The sequence below is a fragment of the Diplotaxodon limnothrissa genome, linkage group LG17 (genome assembly GCF_057381915.1).
Source record: "Diplotaxodon limnothrissa isolate DT_005_m linkage group LG17, D_limnothrissa_male_GT1.1, whole genome shotgun sequence".
NCBI classification, from domain to species: domain Eukaryota; kingdom Metazoa; phylum Chordata; class Actinopteri; order Cichliformes; family Cichlidae; genus Diplotaxodon; species Diplotaxodon limnothrissa.
In genome coordinates, this window is record NC_140612.1 from 16,518,035 (window position 1) to 16,541,454 (window position 23,420).

General features: G+C 40.7%; 1 protein-coding gene across 3 annotated transcripts; it reads right to left on the reverse strand.

Annotated features, from left to right (window-relative positions):
- Window positions 1-5,886: 5,886 nt before the first annotated feature.
- On the reverse strand, window positions 5,887-22,529 carry LOC146614789 (leucine-rich repeat-containing protein 24-like). Of its 3 annotated transcripts, XM_085376350.1 has the most exons (8): window positions 22,511-22,529; window positions 17,088-17,275; window positions 15,099-15,185; window positions 13,746-13,937; window positions 13,485-13,653; window positions 13,021-13,283; window positions 12,093-12,665; window positions 5,887-6,291 (listed from the first exon to the last, which is right to left on the reverse strand). In XM_085376350.1, exons 2-8 carry the CDS (start codon window positions 17,256-17,258, stop codon window positions 5,887-5,889), a joined length of 1,860 nt encoding a protein of 619 aa, XP_085232476.1. In that variant the 5' UTR covers window positions 17,259-17,275; window positions 22,511-22,529. The 3 variants fall into 3 exon arrangements, with proteins under 3 accessions (XP_085232476.1, XP_085232474.1, XP_085232475.1); XM_085376348.1 differs by lacking the exon at window positions 22,511-22,529 and having other exon boundaries at window positions 17,088-17,306; XM_085376349.1 differs by lacking the exon at window positions 22,511-22,529 and having other exon boundaries at window positions 5,887-6,309; window positions 17,088-17,258.
- Between the last annotated feature and the right edge of the window lie 891 nt (window positions 22,530-23,420).

Sequence of the window (23,420 nt, forward strand, 5' to 3'; positions counted from 1 at the left end):
CTTGCAACATACTGTAAAGATACAGCTTGTAGTATTCATTAAGAAAATCTTTGGCAGCGGATGAGTGGTGTGATTTAAATATCATACAGAAAACGTATGACATTTTTTTAAGTTGTATTTTTCTTTTCTTTCTTTCTTTCTCTGATAGACTTGTTCCTTTGCTTTACAATGCCAGCTTTTGACCATTGCCAGGTTTTCAGGTTGAATGTCTGCTTTTGTTTGCCTACTCTAAAGTACAGTCTGTTAATGAACCATAATGTCACATGTTTTAACATTGACCTTTTAAAGCCAGTTGACCGCCCACACTACAAAACGGGTTCATTCACCAGCAGAAGTTAAATAAAAAAAGGCTTTTTTCCACTTTTTTCTTTGTTCCTGTCCAGCAATGTAAGAATCAGAATTGTTGTCTGAAGGCCAAAAAATACCCCACACATTTACGTTCCCAAATGGACCATTTGCTGTAATAGTCTAGTTGATCGTCATATTTTACTAGAATTTTTGAGTCTATCACAGCAGACAAGTCACTCACAAACTCAATGACAATCACTTCCAGGGAAGAACAGAGATGGGTGTAGGAGGTCTATTCATAAAGAGAACACAGATTAGACTGAAGGCAAACACAGATGGGTGAATCAGTTAGTTAGAGCCGGGGCTACACTGACGCGAGTGGCACAACAATCCAGCGACGAGTAGCGTCGATCTATTGTCTTAAGTATTTGTATAGCGCTTTACACACTCAGTCATCCACCCATTCACACACTGATGATGGCAAGCTACATTGTAGCCACAGCCACCCTGGGGTGCACTGACAGAGGCGAGGCTGCCAGTCACTGGCGCCACCGGGCCCTCTGACCACCACCAGCAGGCAACGGGTAAAGTGTCTTGCCCAAGGACACAACGATTGAGACTGTGGGAGCCGGGGCTCGAACCAGCAATCTTTCGATTGCAAGGCAAACTTCCAATTCTTGAGCCACGATCGCCCCACAGTAGTGTCAGGAATGCTGAGATAATGAGCAGCAGGTGAGAGGATGTCTCGCAGGTGTTGGCCAAAAGCTGGAACCCATCATGAGTTCCGCACAGGCGGAATACATATATGTGTATATATTATTCTGAAATTTCAAGATTAAAGTTAAAAATCTATTTTGAGAAATTGTGGCGATTACAGTTGTTGTTTCAAGACAAATTGCCATGGTTGCTATACCCTCTGAGTTAGTGAAATTGTACTTTAAAAGAGGAAGGAAATGACTTTTCTTTTAGCACATGAGTGTAAGCACACTGAAAAGATCTGTTGAGACGGATAAACAGACAAACTTTGAAGAGTGGATTTGTAAAATAATGAAGTGGCTGGCAGTGGACTGCAAAGGATATAGATGCTTACACCCATTTACATGACATTTTGACTTTTTTTTTCTTAAAATAGTAATATGACTTTTTTCTCATGACTTTTGTGATTGGTTATTAAATGTTTGCTGTTTTTTTGTTTACTATTTGTATAATTAAATAATATTTATTTCATTAAATTGTGGATTCCAGTGTTTAAGTAATAGTCCATAGTCAATAGTCTGTATTGGTCTTCACAGTCCACAGTAATTATAATGAGAGATAAGATGTTTTCTTTTATACATGTGCGTGTAATAAATAGCAGTCATACTATCAAAAACATTAATTCAGTAAATGCAAACAACCCTGGTTCTTAAAACAGGAATCCTGCCACAAAGCACTGCCTAGAAGTAGCAGGTAAGACACCTGTCTAAATCTCGGATTTAGTCATGATCACGTGACCTGGGTTTTGAAACCCACTTCAAAGCAGTGTTTTGAAATATCTGTGCTTCAGAAACTCGGCACGGAATTGAAAAGTCAGTATCGAGCGTCCATCCCTACTGACCTGCTTCACAGCCAATTACAGGCTCAAAATGTCAATGATTCATACAGAGATTTCCCTAACTTGAGGAAACTTACCGTTATCTTGGTGTTTGTTTGTGCTTTTGTTTTTATTTTTCCCCCTCTCTTCTTTTTCTTTGCTACGGAAGAGGATTAGGGCCACCGGAAAAAAAGTGGGCATTTTTTTCTTCTTTTCCAGAATTCTGAGAAAAAAGTCAGAATTCTGACTTTAATGTCAGAATTCTGGAAAAGAAAAAAAAGATGTGCCCACTTTTCTTCCCCCAGTAGCCCCAATCCTCTTCCGTACTTTGTGCCTAGAGGATATATTCTTCTAACATTGTTTTGTTCTTCAGCCTGCTCGTTGGACATTACCAGCAGAGCTCAGAGCGGAGGGGCAGGACAAATCGCTACACAAACATTCCTCTGTTTGCATAATACTCCTTTTTTGTACACTGATACCTTTAACATATGAATTATCACTCACACGTGCAAAAATAAACCCTCTGTCCTCAGGGACCCTAAGCAGGCACTTCGTATTTGTAATGCCTTGGGCTGACTCTGCATTGCAACGTAGTTACAGCATAAAGCACTTTGAAACAACCTTTTTGACACAATTGTGTGTCTTTTCAAAAAGATACTTGTGATCCAGTGCAGCTGGTTGTCACTGAACACAATTTCATTGTATATTTCTACAATGGCAGTTATCTAACTAATTTATTAAACACCCCCCCCCCCCCCCCCCGCAAGATGTTAAAAGAGCTAAAAGATGCTGCTAAATGGGAATTTTGTCTTGTGTAAGCTTGATGCCAGTGACCAAATGCACTAAATGTTAAGCACTTGCTAAACAGACTTGCTCAGTGCTCAGCCAGGTAAAACACACCAAAAATAAATATTTTGATGAGCATACAGCTTTCCAAAAGGGCCATTTTAAAAACATAAAAAAGTAACCAGGGGTCCTTGCAGGTTAAAGAATCGGACACTGCTGTATTACCGTGATACATGTTAATATGATACAGTGGGCTTGGGGTAACTGGACTGGTACTTACATGGCATGTTTGTACTCTGCTTGAGCACTTGAACCACTGGCGAAATCGAAAAATGGTTCCTAAAACCAACTCTGTGCTTTTTCAGTGATATTAGGGTCATTGCGATAAATCTAGGTAGAGTGCCACATCCAAATCTCGCTGCTGCTGCAGCACTGCGCCTGGGGTTACTGTAATCACCCCAATACGCCTGAAAAGCGCAGAGTCACTGCTTTCTTGAACCTTTGGAATTCTTCCAGTTCAGTAAACGGTTCAGGTGTTACGGGAGTTACAGATGAAAAAAGTGAGCTCAGCGAAGATGTGAGCCCCAGAAACCTGAAGTCGGAGACACATTCCACTTGTTCTCCATATAAAGAGAGGGGAGGGGACCTGTCTGTGCCCATAGGAGTCTTTTGTTTTAAGGATGTTTGGCTTCAGGTTTTTTCTGAGCACCGGTGGGACAACGTCTACCTCCGCTCTGTACGCTGTCTTATCTTTATGGGTGAATGAATTAGTTGTGTAAAGCGCTTTGAGTGCTCAGATAGAGTAGAAAAGCGCTATATAAGAACCAGTCCATTTACTACAGTGTTGAACACTGAACTGTAGTCTGTGAGGCAGTGTAACACAAGTTAGGAAGGTGATAAGTAGACAGCATCAGCAGACTGGTCTGTTTCTTCTTGGTGTATTTTATTTTTCTGATATTCTGCCATCGTAAACCACTGGTTCCTAAAATCTTACTGGTTTTACACAGAATTTTACACACTTCTGAACCTCATTAGTCTCTACCATTAAGAAATCAGTAATTGGATTTTTCGAGTTTTCTTTGTATTATTGTGGGATCTTTACCTTACAATATAAAGCACCTTGTGGTTGTTGTGATCTGGTGATAAATAAATACAATTTTATTGAATAAAATTAAATTGGAATTGAATCGCACTTTTCATAACTGTCCACATTTCTGTGGACTTACACAAGGGCCATGTATCATAAACCAAGACTGTGCGGATTGCTATAGTAACCAGGTGATTTACATTGTGCAGCTGGGTTTTCTACATTGCAAAGGTCTGTCTGTTCTTACTGGGATACATTGCCATGGTAGGTTTTTCTACAAACATATCACTCTTCCTGAGAGATCCCTTGGTTCTCAGTGTGCAGGTAGGAGGGTCTAAAATGTTTCAGTAGTGTTTAAATCTGTCTATCCTTGATTATTCTGAGATGCAACTTTATTCCTTGACTGGACTGTTCCCTGTAAACTGCAAAAAATGTTCCCATTCTTCTAATAAGCATCAATATGTGATTCAGGACAGGACGCCAATCTGTTGATTATTTGTGGACTTTGTGGAATTTCCTGTGATCTGAAGGTGACAGTTTGGGCTTTTTTCCTCGCAAAGTGGTGACACATCTGAATAACTTCTACTTATGTACAAATGTTTGAAATGATGACCTTGGAATGTGTAGTTGTTCAAAAATGGGTCTAACTTGTGTAAATATAAATTCTCCTCAAATCTTCACTGAATTCCTCAGACTTCCCCATTGTTTTAAATACTGGTTCTTTTAAAAAAAAAACATTTTTATGATGGCAAAAAGAACTAGTTGTTGTTGTTCGTCATGATCACTAACGAAAATAGGCTTTGGCTTTGTTAAGTAAAAGACACATTAGAACTTCCAACACCGCTTACTACAAAATGTAAATGATTTCGGTTTTTAAAAGATGTGTGTTGTACAATCGTTCCACCACGCGCAACAAACCGCTCAAAGAATTCAAAGCCCCAAATGACCATGAAATCCATGTCACGGTGAGTGTATGTAATTTAACCCTAACTGTGAGTCAATTCAGATAACGAAAGCATGCCCCGAGTATGTGGTTAGTTTCAAAGTATACCACGAAAATAATGTGTAGCTGTGTTCTAATCATTGTAAAGAGCTAGACTACATGTTTAGAATAAAAACAGATCAAAGGAACAGGAGAAAAGAGACAAAAGATTCTCTCAGTTTATAAAGGCAACAATAATTCACACGTGATCATTTAAAAGCAAAAACATTCAGTCAGGTAGCTTCATTTCTTGTTTTTTCGAGCCTTGTCTCTTTCTGCTTTGAAAACTTTATTTCTCAATCACAGCAGCTCGTTCATTCAGAAGCAGTCAAATACGTATCGTATAGCTGATGTTTTTTGCTCAGCTAAGAACTCTGCCTCCGTGTGGACTGGAAAACTCAGCAGCAACTCAGATTCATTCCCAACCGCACATGCTAGTATCAATAAAGACGGATAAATCCAAAAGAGTTGGGGTAAACTGAGCTCAGTTCATACTACAGAGAGGAGAGATTCATTTTTTGTGTCTGTTAGGACACTAAGCAACACAGATGAGTAAAATGATGATGAGAGAGAATGAGAATAAAACTCAGACTGACCTTTTTCTACACAGTTATATAATTACAAAATGCACTGTATTTCTACCCTGGGATTAAATTAAAACTTCCAGACACTGACAGCAGTTAGGCTATATAACACAGATTTCCCACATATTCATGAACCGGAGGGGGCCATGATTTCTCTCTTTCCTGTACTCAGCCTCCCAGTGAGCTCTGAGGTCTTGACAGGGCAGATGTTAGCACACCAGTAATGCTAAAATGTGTGAAAGTTAAGCATGTGCAGGACAGTGAAGCTGTCTTGGTGGTCAGTCAGAGGTTCCTATACTCCGAGTCACTCACCTACTCGCTTTTTTGGCAAACAACATCACAGTATGTCTGTGTTTTAGAGGTCAGACAGAGTTTGAGCTCTGCTTTGTACTGGAATTGACTCCGTTAACATTTGTCAGTGTAGTTTTGCAGAAGGAAAATCCTTTCACACAGAAAAGTACTTCTGTGCCTTTTTTGGTACATCCCAATAATGGCCTCCTGTTAGTCCATAAACAAGAAAGGCTGAGCTGTAAACCACTGGGTCACACACATATTTTGCTCTGTCTTCCAGGATTGCTTTCTTCCTTTAGCAGTGAATCTCATAAGCAATGGGAGAGTCTATGAAGAGGCCTGTGTGGTTGAGAAACATTCCTTCTGCCTCTAATGTGATCACGGGCTCTGCCTCCCCTCCTTCCCCTGCCATTCTCCTCATGGTCCGTATGTCACCATCCTGCTGCTGCTGCTTGTCAGGGGCCAGAGTGGGGCTCATGGTCTGGCCAAGGCCTGAGGAGAGGGTGTGGCTGGAGGTATCGGATGGTGCTGAACAGCCCAGGTTAGTGGTGGACACAGCTGTTGGCGGAGCAGGAGGAAGCACAGGCTTGGCCCTGTTGAGGACATACATTTCATGGCCACGCTCATCACGATACTCCTCCAGCTGGGCGAAGGTAGTGGGGCCATCAGAGTAGTCATTCACATACAAGATGCTCTCCTCCTGTGAATTCAAATTCACCTTCATTAATATGACAATGTAAACGACAAAAAAAAAACACCTTACAATATAAAGCGCCTAGAGGTGACTTTAATTGAATTGAATTAAATTGAATTCAAACAGGCGTTACATGTAGGGACCGCAGCCTATCCCGTGCTCAGGTGACCACAGAGAGACAGACCATCATTCACACCAACAGGTAATTTAGAGCATTTGGACTGTGGAAGGAGTCTTCACATAGAGAGCCCACACTGGCAAAAGAAGGTGGTGCAAATCCAAGACCCTCAGTGATAAACACTGCAGCGCTGCCCCCATTTAATTGATTTCATTTTCTTTCCTTTTATTGGATTCTTACTGAATTCCCAGTGCCCTGCAAAAGTCTTGAGTCACCCCTCTTTTTATATATTTTACAAGAAAACTCAACACCAAGCTCTTCATCAGACTATCAGTGACTGATAGAGTTGCATTGTATTTTCCTATCCAGGTATTCTGGCACTGTGTTTCTGATTATCATCTGGCAGAAAAATAAAGTTGTTGCCAATCAGACTCTTTCTGATGATATTGCTTGGTCAATCAAAATTCTACAATACTTCTCTGTGCTAAAGATTTCATCAATTTTGACAAAATATCCAACACTAGTGGCTGAAATGCAGTCCCAAACCTTGACAGAGCCTCCACTGTGTTTTACAAATGGCTGTAAACATCAAACTCCTGACCTCCTCGATATATATATTGATATTTGAATCAACAATTTGGATTCATCACTCCATCAGATTTGTTGCCAATGATTCTTAGTTCAGGTCTTGTGTAACACACCTCAGTCTTTCCTTCCTTAAAAATGGCTTCTTGACAACGACTAAGATTGTTTCTGATAAGGCTTTACAACAGAGGGTCTAGATACATTACTTAGGTCCTGTGTCAGGTCTTTGCTGGATTTTTCCCCTTTATCTTGAAGACATAAACTTTTAGATATTGTTCATCCTCATCTTACAGATAGTTTCTTCAGTTTTTTAAGGATAGACTGCAAACCACGCTGGGATATGCAAGATTTAGGCTAATAGCTCTTTAGAAGTTGCTAGCACAAAAATACTAATTTATACTTGTCAAATTGAGTTATGTGTGGCATTACTTGGTAGATTCAACTAAAGAGTGACAAAAATACATGTGTGTTTTTGCCACAGGCTGCTGGTAAGGGGTCTAATATACATGTTAGGTTCCCTGTATGTTTGAGTGATTCACAGGTCAGTGGTAAGTAGTTTTGACTAATAACATTATCTGAAAATGATCACATACAAGAACTAGACTGAAAATTATCTGCCAGTGGCTGAAGAAAAACTTTAAACTACTTTCAGATGGTGAATGGTGAATGGCCTGTATTTATATAGTGCTTTACTAGTCCCTAAGGACCCCAAAGCGCTTTACATATCCAGTCATCCACCCATTCACACACACATTCACACACTGGTGATGGCAAGCTACATTGTAGCCACAGCCACCCTGGGGTGCACTGACAGAGGCGAGGCTGCCGGACACTGGCGCCACCGGGCCCTCTGACCACCACCAGTAGACAACGGGTGAAGTGTCTTGCCCAAGGACACAACGACCGAGACTGTCCAAGCAGGGGCTCGAACCGGCAACCTTCCGATTACAAGGCGAACGCCCAACTCTTGAGCCACGATCTCCACGATGGATTGGAGAACTATTGCTCAAGACCTCTTTAAAAAATTACAAGTCTTACTCCTCCATCCATCTATTTTCTTCCACTAGTCCTGGGCCAGGTCATTGGTGGAGTAGCTTAAACAAGGATGCCCAGACCTCCCTCTCTCAGCCAACTTCTCATGCTTATCTGGGAGAACACTGAGACAATCCCAGGCCACCCAAAAGATCTAATCTCTCTAGCATGTCCTGGGTTTGCTCCAGGGCTGCCTTCTGGTAGGACATGCCTAAAACACCTCATGCAGGAGGTGCCCAGGAGGCATGTCCGAATCACCTCATCTGGCTCCTTTCAATGTGAGTAGTAGCTGTAAACTGAGCCAGTCTTAGATAACTGAACTCCTCACTAAATCTCTAAGTGAGATAGCCACCCAGTGGGGAAAGCTCATTTCTGCCACTAGCCTCTATGATCTCATTCTTTCGGTCACTACCCAGAACTCATGATAACAGGAGAGAGTAGGGACATAAATCAAGAGCTTTTCTTTAATGCTCAGCTGTCTTTACCACAATGGACCAGTCCAGCATCTGCATCACTGCAACTGTAGCCCCAACCCATCTGTTAATCTCTCACTTTCTTCTCGCCTCATTCACTAACAAGATCCCAAGATACTTAAACTTGGTTGGTGGCACTCTCACCTGGTGTTTGCTCTTTCTGTGGTACACTATCACTTCTTGTGTTTTGTGTAGCTAGCCCATTTAATTTAAACTCTTGGAAAACATATTTTTTCATAGTGTAATATGAAGATGATTTTTGTAGTGCAGATGATTCATAATATCCATCTGCTTTATCCAAAGCAAACTCTGTTAAACCACCTGCTAATTATATTTACAGTATTTAGTCATTGTGTCTGTAGGGATTTGCTAGCTTAGCTTAGCTCATAGCTAACTTGCTATAAGCACAGCATCTTCACCCGTCCATCTTGCACCTTCTTGCTCCATGTGCAAGAGGTTTAGTTACTCCTCGGCCTCCCTTATTAATAATGGTTCTTGTAATAAATGTAGCCTGTTTTCAGCTCTGTAGGCCAGGATTCCTGAATTGGAGTTGGGATCATGAAGCAGACTTGCTGTCTACATCTCTCTGCAGCCTGTCTCCTTCTGTCATCCCCTAAACTCCATCCCCTTAGAGACTGCAGTTGCTCCCAGACCACCAAAAACAAACCAAATTTTTTTTAGCAAAAATGATTTAAAAACATTAAAAAAAAATCACAAAGAAAGAACAATATAGCACCAAAGAGTAAAACTGTGGATTCTTAAACTTTAGTCCCTGTTAGTAAAAGATTTAATAATTGATCAACACTGAAAATGGCATCTCACTAATTTAGAAGATTTTCATTTAGCCTGGAAAAAAAAGATTGTTGCTCTATTTAAAATAAAGCTCTCCATAAAGCTAGAAAGTCTTACTATTCATCCTTGTAGCCAGGCTGACAGAGAGTCTGTCGAGCCAAGCATTTCACCAGTCGTTACTTCACATTTCTTGACAAATAAAAATTTGACTATTTAGAGAAAAAATATTCATAACCATCTGACTGATGTATCATTATGTACTTCTTCCAATTCTATTGATAATTTAGCCTCTCTATCTATTAGCCTCTGAATTGATTTTTCTGAGTTAACTCCAGTAATTACTTCCTCCAAATCATAAACATGTCCATTAGGCCCCTACATCTTACAAGAGTGCTCAAAGAAGTCCTTTGAGAAGTCTATTAATGCTTCAATTTAAACTATGATCTATATATCCCTATTACTGGGCTATGTACCGAGCCATGTATCAGAAGCCTTTAAACTGGCAGTGATTAAGCCATTACTTAAAAAGCAATCACTTGCTGTTTTAGCTAATTATTTCAGGGGCACCACCAATGGCTGGCCAAAATTTGCAGGACCCCCAGTGGACCCCCTGGCATATGTTGGTAATAATTTTAATAAACATGAGTACAAGAGAAGACACTCTACAGTGAGTTGAAACATTAATGTGTTATTTATTCCTGCATATACAATTTTTGTCATTCGTATTGTATTCGTATTTCGTATTCTATGCAGATGACACCCAACTTTATCCATGAAGCCAGATGCATCAATTAACTAAACTACAGGACTGTCTTAAAGACATAAAGACCTGGATGACCTCCAATTTCCTGCTTCTAAATTCAGATGAAACTGGGGTTATTGAACTTGTAAAATTGTATTGTAAAATCTTAGAAATATGGTGTCTAACGTATGCTTACCCTGGACAGAGATGGCAGAAGCACAGGCTTTCTCTACTTAATGCAACTATCTATACTTCTACTTAAAAGCTACTTTTACTTTCGTACTTGAAGTACATTTTAAAGCCTGTACTTTTTCAGTTTTATTTGAGTAAGGAAGTTTCTTCAGTACTTCAACTTTTCTCTAAATCTAACCTTTCTCCTTCTCCTTTCCTGTCTGTCGTCCAACATCAAGTGAAGTTATCTGGCACCGTTTTCTCTCCTTTAGCTAGCAGACACAGTGCAACAAACTGCACACAGTTTGTGTGCTTGCTGATGTTTGTTGAGCTGATAGAAACATTGAACTTCAAATTACCCGTTTCTTAAAAATAGCACTCTTTTCATGCTTCCTCCTCTTGTGTAGAGATAGCTAGATTCTAAAGTACCGCAACCACAACTTACGGAAACCTGCACCTCTTCCGGCCCATTTTAACTCGGATTATAAATGCTATAGATGATACAGTTGAACCTAAAATAATGAGTTTGTTTTGAAAATGTAAGGAGTAAAAAGTACAGATATTTGTTTAAACATGAAGGGAGTAAAAGTAAAAAGTTATCAGAATACAGAGTAGTTGTACTTTCCTCAAGTAATGTGTGGAGGAGGTGTGATCCCTGGCTCAGCTGTGAGCCAGTCTTTATATAGTGATACCTGAAAATTCTAAGTACAGTAACAAAGTACTTGTACTTCATTACTTCCCATCTTTTAATCTAAATGGGATTACACTGGCCTCCAGTAACTGTGTGAGGAATCTTGGAGTCATTTTTGACCAGGATATTACACAAATATGTAGGACTGATTTCTTCCATTTATGCAATGTCTTTAAAATTAGAAACATCCTTTGTTGAGTGATGCTGAACTTGTTGATGCATTTATTACTTCTAGACTGGATTATTGTAATTCGTTATTATCAGGATGTCCTAAAAACTCCCCAAAAAGCCTTCAGTTAAATGCTGCACTGAGAGCACTGGGACTATATTTCTCTCATATTGGCTTTTCTTCATTGTCTCCATGTAAAATCCAGAATCAAAGTTAAAATCCTTTTCCATACAAGGTCTTGAACACATAAGGTCAAGCCCTACACTTGACTCTTAGACTCCTCGGTTAATTGTGGGATATTTAAAAGTAGGATAGTAATTGGTGACAAAGGGCAGCCCTGGTGGAGTCCAGCATGCACCATGAACAAGTCGGACTTGCAATGTAAACCAAGCTACTGTAATAGCAATAGGACAGACACACCATGGTCCCAAAGCATACCCCAGAGGATACTCCGAGGGATGTGGAAAAGTTTCCTCCACAGTCCACAGAACACATGTAGACTGTTGAGCAAACCTAAATACATAAAACCGCATCTACATCATCAGGTTGTGTGTATCTCTATTGTTATATGACTGCTGCAGATTTGTTTGATCACACATAACAAATTTTAAAGTTATAACAAGAACAGTTATTTTTAACCAGATACACTGATCGTAACATAAGCTCATAAAACATATCTTGACACATGTGGTCATAAGGTACCATTTGTGCCAAAAATTTGTTAACATGAACGCTGTTTACATGGACAATACATTTGTCTGTATTTGCGACATCGCACTTTACTTCAGTTGTAACAAAACTCTTTCGACAAACAGATGGTCCATGTAAAATGCTCACCTGACAAAACATTTGTGTGTGTCAGTGCAGTTTTACTTCTGTCATCTTGTTGTGCTTCCTCTGATTTTGTTGTGTTACACTGACACAGACAAATAATTGAAAATTCATTCATAAATTCCTATCTACTATGAGGATAAATGCCTTTATTCTACTTTTAAATATGCCAATCACATTTGTAGTATTGAACATATATGCACCTTTTCAGCCCCATCAGCCTCTTTGTCCCGTTGGTGATGTCGACTGTAGATCATGGCGACTAGCAGCAGAGCAGTCAAAGTCAGCAGTGAGATGCCCACAGCAATGGCAGTCTGAGTGGCAGCTCCCAGAGCACTGAAGGCCATGCTGCCCAGAGCATACAGGGGTTCCCGGCTTACATCTGAGCCCAAAGCAGGACCGTGGCTCCTCAGTCGAGGCCAGGCAGGTGAGTACGGTAGAGACACCTGGGACCATGAAGCCCAGATGGAGGAAGAAGATGAGGAGGATGTTGATGAGTTGATGGCAAGTTGAAAGGTGACTCTAGCCACACCTCCTGCGTTCCATGCTTCACATTCATAGAAGCCTGCATGAGCCACAGTTACATTACTGAGAAACAACATGCCACTGCCAGTGTCGGGGTCAAAGAGTTCGCCATTAGTCTTCTGGAGACTGACTCTGCCTTCCTGCGAGGGCTCCTCTGCTCCTCCCATTCCACCTCCACCTGCATCCAACTCCTGAACCAGGCCTCTGGGAGAAAGGACTACTTTACCCTGGGAAGCTTTCCTCCAGGTCACCTGCAAAAGGTATTGACATTTCTTTCTTCAGTGGTCTTACAAAGGATAAACCATCACAGTACAAAAAGAAAAACAGATACTACTGTTACAGTACTGTCAACCTGAACTGGAGTATGTAACTGATGATTCATTCAAGATGTTTTAAATAAATGAAAAAAGGAGGAAAATTGAAGTAACCACTTTAGCTGACCACACTGATTGCATGCAGTGTATTTGGAACAGTCAAAGAAGACCAGTACAAACAAATTCACTCATTTGATAGGCAGGACTTATGGCAAATGGTGGGGAAAACAAAATAATTTAAAAGAATATTAAAACTTTAATTACCACTTTATTTCACTTTAATTATCATTACCTGTGGCCGAGGATAACCAGTGGCATGGCACGACACCCTGAGGCTCTCTCCCAGATGCACTGCAAGCCTCTTGGGCTCCAGCTGCACCAAGGGAGGGATACAGACCAAGCTGTTGAGAGGAACCTCCACCAAGCTCAGATGGGACAGGCGTGGTGGCTCGATGCAAACTAGTCGACGTTCTGCAGAGCTAAGCAGACGCTGACCCTCTTCATCAATCCAGGTCCTCAGCCAGTGCAACGCACAGTCACAGCGCCATGGATTATCTGCAGCATAGCACAAGACAGAAGCCACTTAATGTTCTGCCCTAAAGAGTCATGATGATTACCATATTACTAGGCTCTACATGAGTAGCTATCTGTAACTCAGTGAACAGATGTTATTATGCGTGAAACTGTATAAAAAAACCCCAACAAAAAACCCAAAACACAACATGGGTTCCAATGTCATCAGTAAAGGAGCCTCACCTGTGATACGCAGGACCTGCAGGCTCACTAGAGGTCGCAGTGTTGCAGGGCCAATTGTGTGGAGGTTATTCCTACTCAGGTCCAGCAGAGCCAGAGAAGTCAAACCAACTAAAGCCTGGTCGGCTAACGTCTCTATACTATTATGCTGTAAGTGGAGCTCCTGCAGACGCTGAGACATCAAGAGAATGATGTACATTATCTATGAAGCTTCATATAGGGCTCAGCAAAGCTGCTGTGTTGAACAGGAAAGTGAGACTGTACCGGTAGGCCACGGAAGGTGTAGTCCAGCAGCCGTGTGATGTCGTTTCGTGCCAGGTACAGAATGCGTAGATGTTCGAGTCCCTGAAACATGTCAGCTGTCACCAAATGGATGCGGTTTCCATTCAGTGCTAGCTCCAATAACTGACCGAGGCTCTGGAAAGAGCCAGGCTCCACGGCTGAGATGGTGTTGTTCTAGAGGAAGAGGGACATGAAAAGAAAACTAGAAAAATGTCTGCTTCTGGTTAATCTCCTGGAACTACCACTACTATGATGTCATTTGGTTTTATGAAAATTTATGTTTTATTGTAAAATGTACCTATTTTGATTGTAAGCCCAACAAGGGACTATTGTTGAAAATTAGCAATAGCTATAAACTTATGTGCATTACATCAGTTTCATGTTTTGTACTTGAACTATGTTAAACTGCACTGTCCCTTTTAAATAAATAAATTTAAATTCCAAATACTTCTGATGATGCCTTTGAAACACATTTTCTGTCTTCTCTGTTGTGATCCTTTTATTTTGGAGCAGTCTAACATTTGACAGTGTTTTTGGCACAAGGAGGAGAGTGACTCAATTCACAATTTCACTGTTTCAAAAAATACGTACAATAGATTCATAAGAGGTAACGCCAGTGATTTTCTTAATGTCTGTTTGCTGGAGTAAGGAAAGTGTTACTATACATGTTCTCAGCTTTGGTTGGAGATGATGACCACAGAGTTGAAAATTAAACATTTCTGGCGGTGTGGAGTCAGAAAGAGGTAAGTTCATTAGATGTCTACAACTACTTATCTCTGCTGCAGGCTAGCAGCTCATGGTGACAGTAGTGCCCTCTAATATAATATACCTCAAACTCTGAAGTGGTTGCAGGTGCACTGCTGGGTTTTAAAAACAATGAAAACTGTAATGTAATTTGAGTATAAATAGAAGGCCATGTATTTGATAGACATCTGCCTTTGGAGCCAATTTTGGCCTATATGGGTTTTTGCCATGACTGGCAATGTATTTTGAAAAGTCTAGTTTTTATTTTTATTTCAGTTAACCAAAATTTCAACCCACTTTAATTTAGTTTTAGTTAGCAATAACAACCTTTTGCTGCAGCCTTACAAGACATCGACCCTGCTGTATTCTTAAACCTGCTCAGTGAAATCCTTCCTCTGTTGCATTAAAACATTTTGGAGGGTAATACTTCGCTATAATTTGATACTACTGAGTGAAGTAAACACAGCGTATACCATTGCTAGAATGTATACAAATCCATACTTAGTATAAACTGTGATGTAGTCAACAGATTAAAACTGAAGGCTAAAGAGTCTTAGTGTAAGTGTTTAAGAGTGTATGTGCATTTATTACCTGCAGGTACAAATAGTGCAGGTGCTTCAGCATGGTGAGGTCCTGTCGACGGATCTGACCAATCACATTGTCCTGGAGAAAGATGGTCTGGATGGAGAGATGAGCAGGGACAAAAGAGGAGTTTTAGTCACTATTGTCTTAAAACATTTGATACATTGTGATTAATGCTCTGATCAATCTATCTCTATTAATAGGCTCAAATCTTCATTTTATCTCAAAATTTCTTCAAAGAGTAGCTGTAAAGCAGCTAATTGGGCATGTGCAGAGATATTGTTTATTTGAAGAGCTCCATCTATTTAACAGTCTGCAGTTTGTTCATGTTTTCCACAGGGTTCTGTGCTAGGACCAATTTTATTTAGATTGGATCAACTGGTCCCTAAATGCAACTGACACCCCTTTCTCAACGAGAAGTCTGGGCTTGGGTGAGCCTGAGTGCTGAAGATATCTACCTATTCGGAACCATGGTAACAGGGTTCTGGCGGATCGGAGCTGGCTTGGCCCTGACTTATCGAAGAATTAAGGAAGCGGAACCGGCTGTTCAAACCCCCACAAGGCTGCCCGCTGGGATTGGAACGATGGGAGAGGCATGAGTTTCTCAAAATGGGCCCATTGAGTCAGCATGGATAAGATCTTGGAAAGGCTACGGCTGCTGTGAATACTCAGAATAAGATCTCTGACTGCAGACTGGATACATCTCGGAAGGACTAGCTCGGAATAACATCTCTGGGCACAAATTGGATGACATCTCGAGGAGGCACACTGCCGTGAGTTCTCAGAAATCGGCTCCTTGAGCACAAGAAATGACAACATCACAGAACGCAAGTATGGCGAAGCTCGCGGCTCTCCAATGGGAGATTGAGAGACCAGTGTTGGACTGTAGAACTGCTTTGAAATTCATATGAGCTGATTGCACTAAAGTAAAAAGCACCATCACTTCATGCGGATACCCCTTTGGCGCCAGTGGCAAGGCTGGAGCCGTACAACAACACCCTGATAACGACTGTGTTTAGTCTGTTCCTTCCCATTCCATGCAAGGCCACCTGGGTTGGCTGGAAGACTGTTTACTTAGCCTGGCGGGGCGAAGGACACTGTCTCAGCTGAATTCTGGACACACAAACACACACACAGATCCCCCCTCCCTTTCCAAACGCCTTCGATGTTTGTCCCCTCCCGGGGAAGATGGCAGTCGACTGGACCAGCGCAGACATGCTGCAGGACCGGATGCGCTGCCTACACCGGCTCTCTCTTACCCTTTACCTGTCCCTGTTGCTTGTCTTGTGTTTCTATGGTGTATTGATAGTCATGTGCTTTTTGTGCTGAGGTGTTTTTTCTGTTATCAAACTGTTCTCCCACTAGGAGCTCAGTCTGAGTGGAGGTTTTTTTCTCCTCCTCTTACCTCATGTTATGTATTTTCATTGTTTTTTTTCCTATCAGCCTACCTTTCTGACATGTCTCCCCAATGTGATGTTTGTGTAAAGTTCGTCAGAAGGTTCCTTTGTAAGTGCGCATGCGCCATTAGCGTGCTGCCTGCTGTAACCCTAATTTCCTTCGGGATTAATAAAGTATTCTGATTCCGATTTACATTATACACGCCTCAGGCAGTATTATTAGAGAGCACAGTATACATTTTCATCTAGCATTTTCATTGCTAGATGAAAATGTATAAATGCAGATGACACACAGCTTTATCTATCCATGAAACGGAGTGACACCCACCAAGTAAACTGCAGGAATGTCTTAAAGACATAAAGGCCTGCATGACATCTAATTTTCTGCTTCTCAATTCAGCTAAAACGGAGGATATTGTACTTATTCCTAACAATCTTAGAAACACTGTGTATCCATATTCTCACGCTGGATAGCATTACTTTGTCCTCCAGTAACACTGTGCGGAATCTTGGCGACTTTTAATGCTCACATTAAACAAATATATAGGACTACTTTCTTGCATTTGAATTAAATTGAATCTTCTTAGGGCATCGATCCTACCTGTATGGTTAAAGGGATGTATTTGGGGATGTCCCTCAGTCCTGTGGAGCCACACTCCACAGTGAGGCTGTAGCAGCGACAGCCCACAGGGCAGGAAGGAGAGGCTCGTAGAGGAGTGGAGTGTAGAGACAGGAGGAGCGTGGAGAGAAGAAGCACCAAAAACACAGCCATCACGTCAAGAGATAAAACTGAGAAAGGTGAGAACACAGAATGAGTCATGATCAGCATTCTTCTGACTTGTTTTGAGGCCGAACAAAAATATGTAAAATGGTCAGTGAGGAGGAATTCCCTCCTACACAAATTAGCCTGAAAATAATACTGTAACAACAAAAATTTTTCAAATCAGCTTGAGCCATACAATCCAATGGATACATCCTAGGATTCTGTCAAAGGTCTCATTGGCATATTGTTTTTGTGACATTTCAGACTCCGAACAATTCCTATTTATTAAAACTGAACAAGAACAAAGCCAAAATGCAAAAGCAGCATGTAGTATCCCATTTGATTTAGTGGTTTGTGGAACCACATTTTGTGGCAACTTGAAGTCTCTCACAGTATTGTGGATCAATTTTGGCTCACTGTTCTTTATAATGTTGCTCAGAAAGTTCCTGCCACTGCATTACAATCATGTTGATGTTTCTTTTCAGCACTGTAGCCAGGCTGACAGGCTAACTCAGCTGTCTTAACTAATTATAGGCCAATCACAAACCTTCTTTTTATCTAAAAAAAATTCTTGAAAGAGTAGTTGTAGAACAGCTAACTGATCATCTGTAGAGGAATTGTTTATTTTAAGATTTTCAGTCAGGTTTCAGAGCTCATCACAGTACAGCGACTGGCCTCTGACAGTGGACTCCTCTCTGTGCTTGTCCTGCTAGACCTCAGTGCAGTGTTTGATACCATTGACCATAATACTTTATAACAGCGATTAGAGCATGCTGTAGATATTAAATGGAGTGGAGTACCTTTAAGTCATTATGGAGAATCCAGTTTATTCATGCAGATGTAGAGTCCTCTTAACACACTAAGGTTAATTATGGAGTTCCACAGGGTTCAGTGCTAGGACAAATTTTGTTTACATTATGCATACTTCCCTTAGTGAGTATCATTAGAAGACATAGCATACATTTTCACTGCTACACAGATGGCACCCAACTTTATCTACCCATGAAGCCAGATAACACACACCAATTAGTTAAATTACAGAGATGTCTTAAAGACATAAAGACCTGGATTACCGCTCAATGCTTCTAAATTCAGATAAAAGGGAGGTTTTTGTACTGGGCCTGAAAGTTTTAGAAATATGGTATCTAATCAGATGCTTACTCTGGATGGCATTACCTTGGCATCCAGCAACACTGTGAGGAATCTTGGAGTCATTTTTGACCAGGATATATCCTTCAATGTGCATATCAAACAAATGACTTCTTCCATTTGTGCAATATCTCAGCCTTCAGTTGATCCAAAATGCTGCAGGAAGAGTACTGACAGAGAGCGAGAGCATATTTCTGCTATACTGGCTTGTCTTCATTGGCTCCCTGTTAAATCCAGAATTGAATTCAAAATCCTGCTCCTCACATACAAGGTCCTACCTTAGTTATGCTGCAAAAGAAATAGACTGCTGGAGATTCCCATGATACACTGAGTGTTTCTTCTTCAGTCACCTTTTTACTCAATATGTAGTTGTACACAACTCTATATTTAATCATTAATTCTTATTAACTAACAACTGTGGCTCCCTTCCACAGCATGTCTACTCCTGTCTTCCTCGGGGCAGATGGCTGTCCCTCCCTGAGCCTGGTTCTTCTGCAGGTTTCTTCCTGTTAAAAGAGTTAAAAAAGTTTTTCCTGCTTTCTCATAGGCGATCATGACTGTTGGGGTTTTCTCTGTTTTCTTTGTATTACTGTAGGGCGTTTATGTTACATATAAAGTGCCTTCAGGCAACTGTTGCTGGGATTTGGTGCTATATAAAATAAATAAAACTGAATTGATTCTTCTAAAATCTGACGGTCAGGATTCAGAATTGCTTACAATAAGAAACAGCACTAGAGATAGTTCAGAATGATCTGACCTCTCTGACAATGAACTGATGTTCTCGTTTGTCCTGCTAGACTTCACTGCAGAATTAGATACTATTGACCACAATATTTTACTACATAGAGTAGAACAAGCGACAGGTATTAAAGGCACTGTGCTGCAGGGATTTGAATATCTTTTGTATCTAATAAACTCCAGTTTATTCATGTAAATAGGAAAGTGTTCTTGACAAGCTAAGGTTAATTATGAACTTCCTCTGGGTGTTGTGCTGAGACCAGTTGTATTTACATTATTTATAAACGATTCTCCTAGGCAGGAACATTAGGAAGCATTACCTTGACATCCAGTACTGTGAACAATCTCTGAGTCATATTTGACCAGGATATGTCCTTCAATATGCATATTAAACTTTTGACCAGTGGATAGTCTACTATCCACTATAGACTATTACTTATAAATATCTTATATATTTATATAAATATCTTATTTGAATGATTACCTCCATATCGATGAGAGAAAGCGAGAAAGACAGAGACTGAGCTCCATTCACTCAGTGATGAAGAAACTGACCTCACAGCTCACCGTTTATTCAGTGGGCTGGTTTCAGTCATTATGCAAATGTACTGTTTATAAAGTTGGGGAAACCTGCAGTCAGCTGAGACTGAAGAAGTCACTTCAATGAGTGACAAAATGTTTCTCCCATTGAAAACGCTACGTCCAGATGAATCAACTTTTTGGCATAAGGAATATATTTATATTGTAAAAATAAAAGCTAGAAAAACACATCCATGAATTACAAATTAAATTATTTCTTAAAAATTATTCTTTTTTTCCCTTTTGCTTTTATACATTGCAAATAAAGTTAAGGAAAGTTTCTTCATGGTTCAACGGTTGCTCATCAGAGGATGATTTAAAAATGTTCTGCCAACAATTTCTTTTTCATGCGTAGTTGCAGCGTCTATCTTTTAATACATATGCCTTTCAAGAGTCTTACTGAGATGATGCAAGAAATTCTCTGCATCTAATCTCCATTGTAGAGATATTTGCCATGTAGCCTCTCTGCCTTGCTTCCACTACATTTCACTACGCCGTAGTTTCTTCAACCCATTGGCTTCCTTTATGACATCTTCCCAGGGCACTGCGAACTTAATAAAGCAGGCAGCACAGTGTGAGTTCAACACACTACCACACAGTACAATGTCTGATCTTAAGTTAGCAAGATCAGACATTGTACTGTGTGGGGGTCCAGAACTGCAGCTTTGTTGCTTCTTTGTCAGAATACTCTCCCCTTATCATTTCAGTTGTACCAGTTAATATGATGTACTTCACACCGTCAGAGAGTTTTGTATGTTGATCTGATGATACAGCCAAACATTCTCTCTTTCATAACTCTTCTGAGGTGGTACTCCCATTTTCCCCACACCTAAACATTTCATCCACTACCTATGTTTCACCTGGGATACTGCCCAAGCACATCTTGATGTTTCCTCTTGTTAGTGGATTTCAGCCATGACTTTTTCTATACAGTCTGATGCAGATGCTTTCCCAAAGTGTTGTCGCATGCTTCTAAATCAGGGGTGGGGAACTCAAGACCTCAAGGGCCGCTGTCCTGCAGGTTTTAGATGTGTCCTTGATCCCAAGCAGCTGATTCAAATGGCTAAATTACCTGCTCAACGTGTCTTGAAGTTGTCCAGATGTCTGGTAATAAACTAATCATTTTATTCAGGTGTGTTGACCCAGGATGATATCTAAAACCTGCAGGACACCGGCCCTTGAAGCCTGGAGTTCCCCCACCTCTGTTCTAAGTCCTACGCCCAGGTGTATTCTCAAGAATGTCACTATGGAGAAAAGCAGATTTTGCTTCTTGATTTGCAATCCCAGCTTTCCAAATTCACCCTGTTTATAGATAAATGGTAAATGGCCTGTATCTGTATAGCACTTTACTTAGTCCCTAAGGACTCCAAAGAGCTTTACACATTCAGTCATCCACCCATTCACACACACATTCACACAAATGGCAGAAACTCTGATTGTTGTATTTGTAGATTCTAATAATCGTTTCATTTTGGTGCACTTAAAGGCCTACCTCTATCATGCTTGATGGAGAAAAAGTGCTTCCTGGCCAAACAACTCGATACTCCTCAAACATCTAGGGAGCCTCAACCTTTTCCTCTCGAAGAAACATATTACTCTCTGTCTTCTTATGGGTGCTGGATTAGGTGTTGGCTCAAACTAATTCTTGTCATTGTATACTTTTGTCAAAATGTGTGTCTAGTTCTTGCCTTGTCTTCAGGTATTCCCTTTTTTGCTATGGTGAAAAGTGATTTTAGAAACTTAAAGGGTTCCATAAAAATGTGATCGTACCCTCTCTTGCTTTTTTTGTACCTTTCACAAATTATCCACTTGTCTCAGGGCGAACAGCTGGTGTTTGATGTTTTCCTGGAGCTGGTTTAATCCAGAGTATTTTATAGTTGTGAATAATTTTTCTACTGTAAAAATATAGTCTTCAAATTGTTTGGAAATGGCACGTCCCAGATTATTGAACAACAACAACGGTTTCTGTGAGACCATTTCCGATGTCTTTCCTGCTTGGCATTGTGTTAACACAACTGAATACCCAAGAACAATAAAGTGGAAAAACCTCTTTTCTGATAGTGAAGGTCATAATTCCTGATGATCAAAAATATCTGATTAGCAGCACCTGGCTGCTACCTACCCTCTCAATTCTTATGAAAAAACAGCAAGGGCCTACTTCACACACTGCGTTTGCATTCGGTCTTACTTTTTGTTAAATAAATATAACACTATGACATGCTTTTGTAGTTTATCTGAGGTTATGTTTACTGCATTTTGAGACCTAAGCCTTAGAATTAAAGGTGAGTGTAATTTATTTTAAACCATGACTGTAAATGTAGTTTTATTCTGATTAACATCTCAATAAATGTAATCTTTTCCATATTCATATCAGTTGGTGAATCTCTGTCACCATAGAAACAGCTCATGCCAAGAGGATTTGACTTGCATAAAAGGATCTACCATCAAGGCCACTTCACTCTGCTGCTCGCCTGTAAACGTCCTCTACTGTGTAACTACAGGGCTGCTGCAGCATGAACTGGGTTTATCTGTATGTAAGATATGAAACACATAAAATATTTCCATTGACTGACAGCAGTGAAACCAGAAAAGCTGTCTTTAAGGGCAGCTAAACATGCACTCGAGCAGTCATATGCTGTGCTAAAGGCCACCTTAATAACACAGAAGCTACACAATAACAGTAACCAGTATCTGATGGCAGCGTGCATGCCAAAGGGTGATTAAATGGACTCTGCGAAGACAAACGCATATAAGATAAGAAGCACCATGATGGATGCGTGTGGAAGAATAAATACCTCGTTGGGGAAGGACGTGGGAGACCCAGAAAAGGACGTCCGACCTGCACGACGTCTTCTTATTCCTTCTTAGCAGACGGTTCTAATAATTTGCCTCAAATAAATGAAAGTAGAAGAGGGGAGGAAAAAATCGACAGTTTGCAGAGGACCGCGGGCCGTCGCACACACGCTTATGATGTCAACAAAAGACGGGAGCCAGCAGCGAAATATTATGGCAGGTTTGATAGTGTAGCACTAAGTGCAAATCAGTGCAGTGCGGTTCAGATCATGTCTTTGTTGAATGCCATCATCCAGCTGTTCATTCATTCGTCACTCCCAGTGAACCCTCCCATCCATTTACCCCACGCTGCTGCTCCTCAGGACGATCGTCGAGTCAGCAGTGCTCCGCAAGAAGCACAAAAGCGTCTCCTGCACACGTTAATCACAGCAAAGTCTTCGTGATAAATGTTGTGCATCAAACTCATCTGTGTAAGAATCTGTGGTCGTTCGCCTGCAGATTGCCATCTCACGCTAACGTAGTGCGTAAATCTGCATTCCGTGGAAACCGTGGACATTTTCATTACGCTCACCGTCACAGTGCCAACAAAATATTCTCAGGTGTCAGGAACGGAGCAGAAATGGTTAATATAGATACAATCATTAGTCACGTGAACAAGGTAAGAAGGCGACATTTATCGCGTCTTCAAACGCATCAAAGACAACCAGGGTTTCAAGAACATCTCAGCCCAGCTGGAAAAGTGTGTGTTCAAAAAAGACTAAGTGTGGCGAGGTTTTAAAAGGATTTCTGATACATGCAAGCGATCATCTAATGACAACCGAGCTTTCAGGGCTGGTCAGCCCTGCAAATCGAGCCCAAGAGACTGTGTTTAATGAAATCCAAATGACATCAGAAGATCTGCTGGTAGGCAAC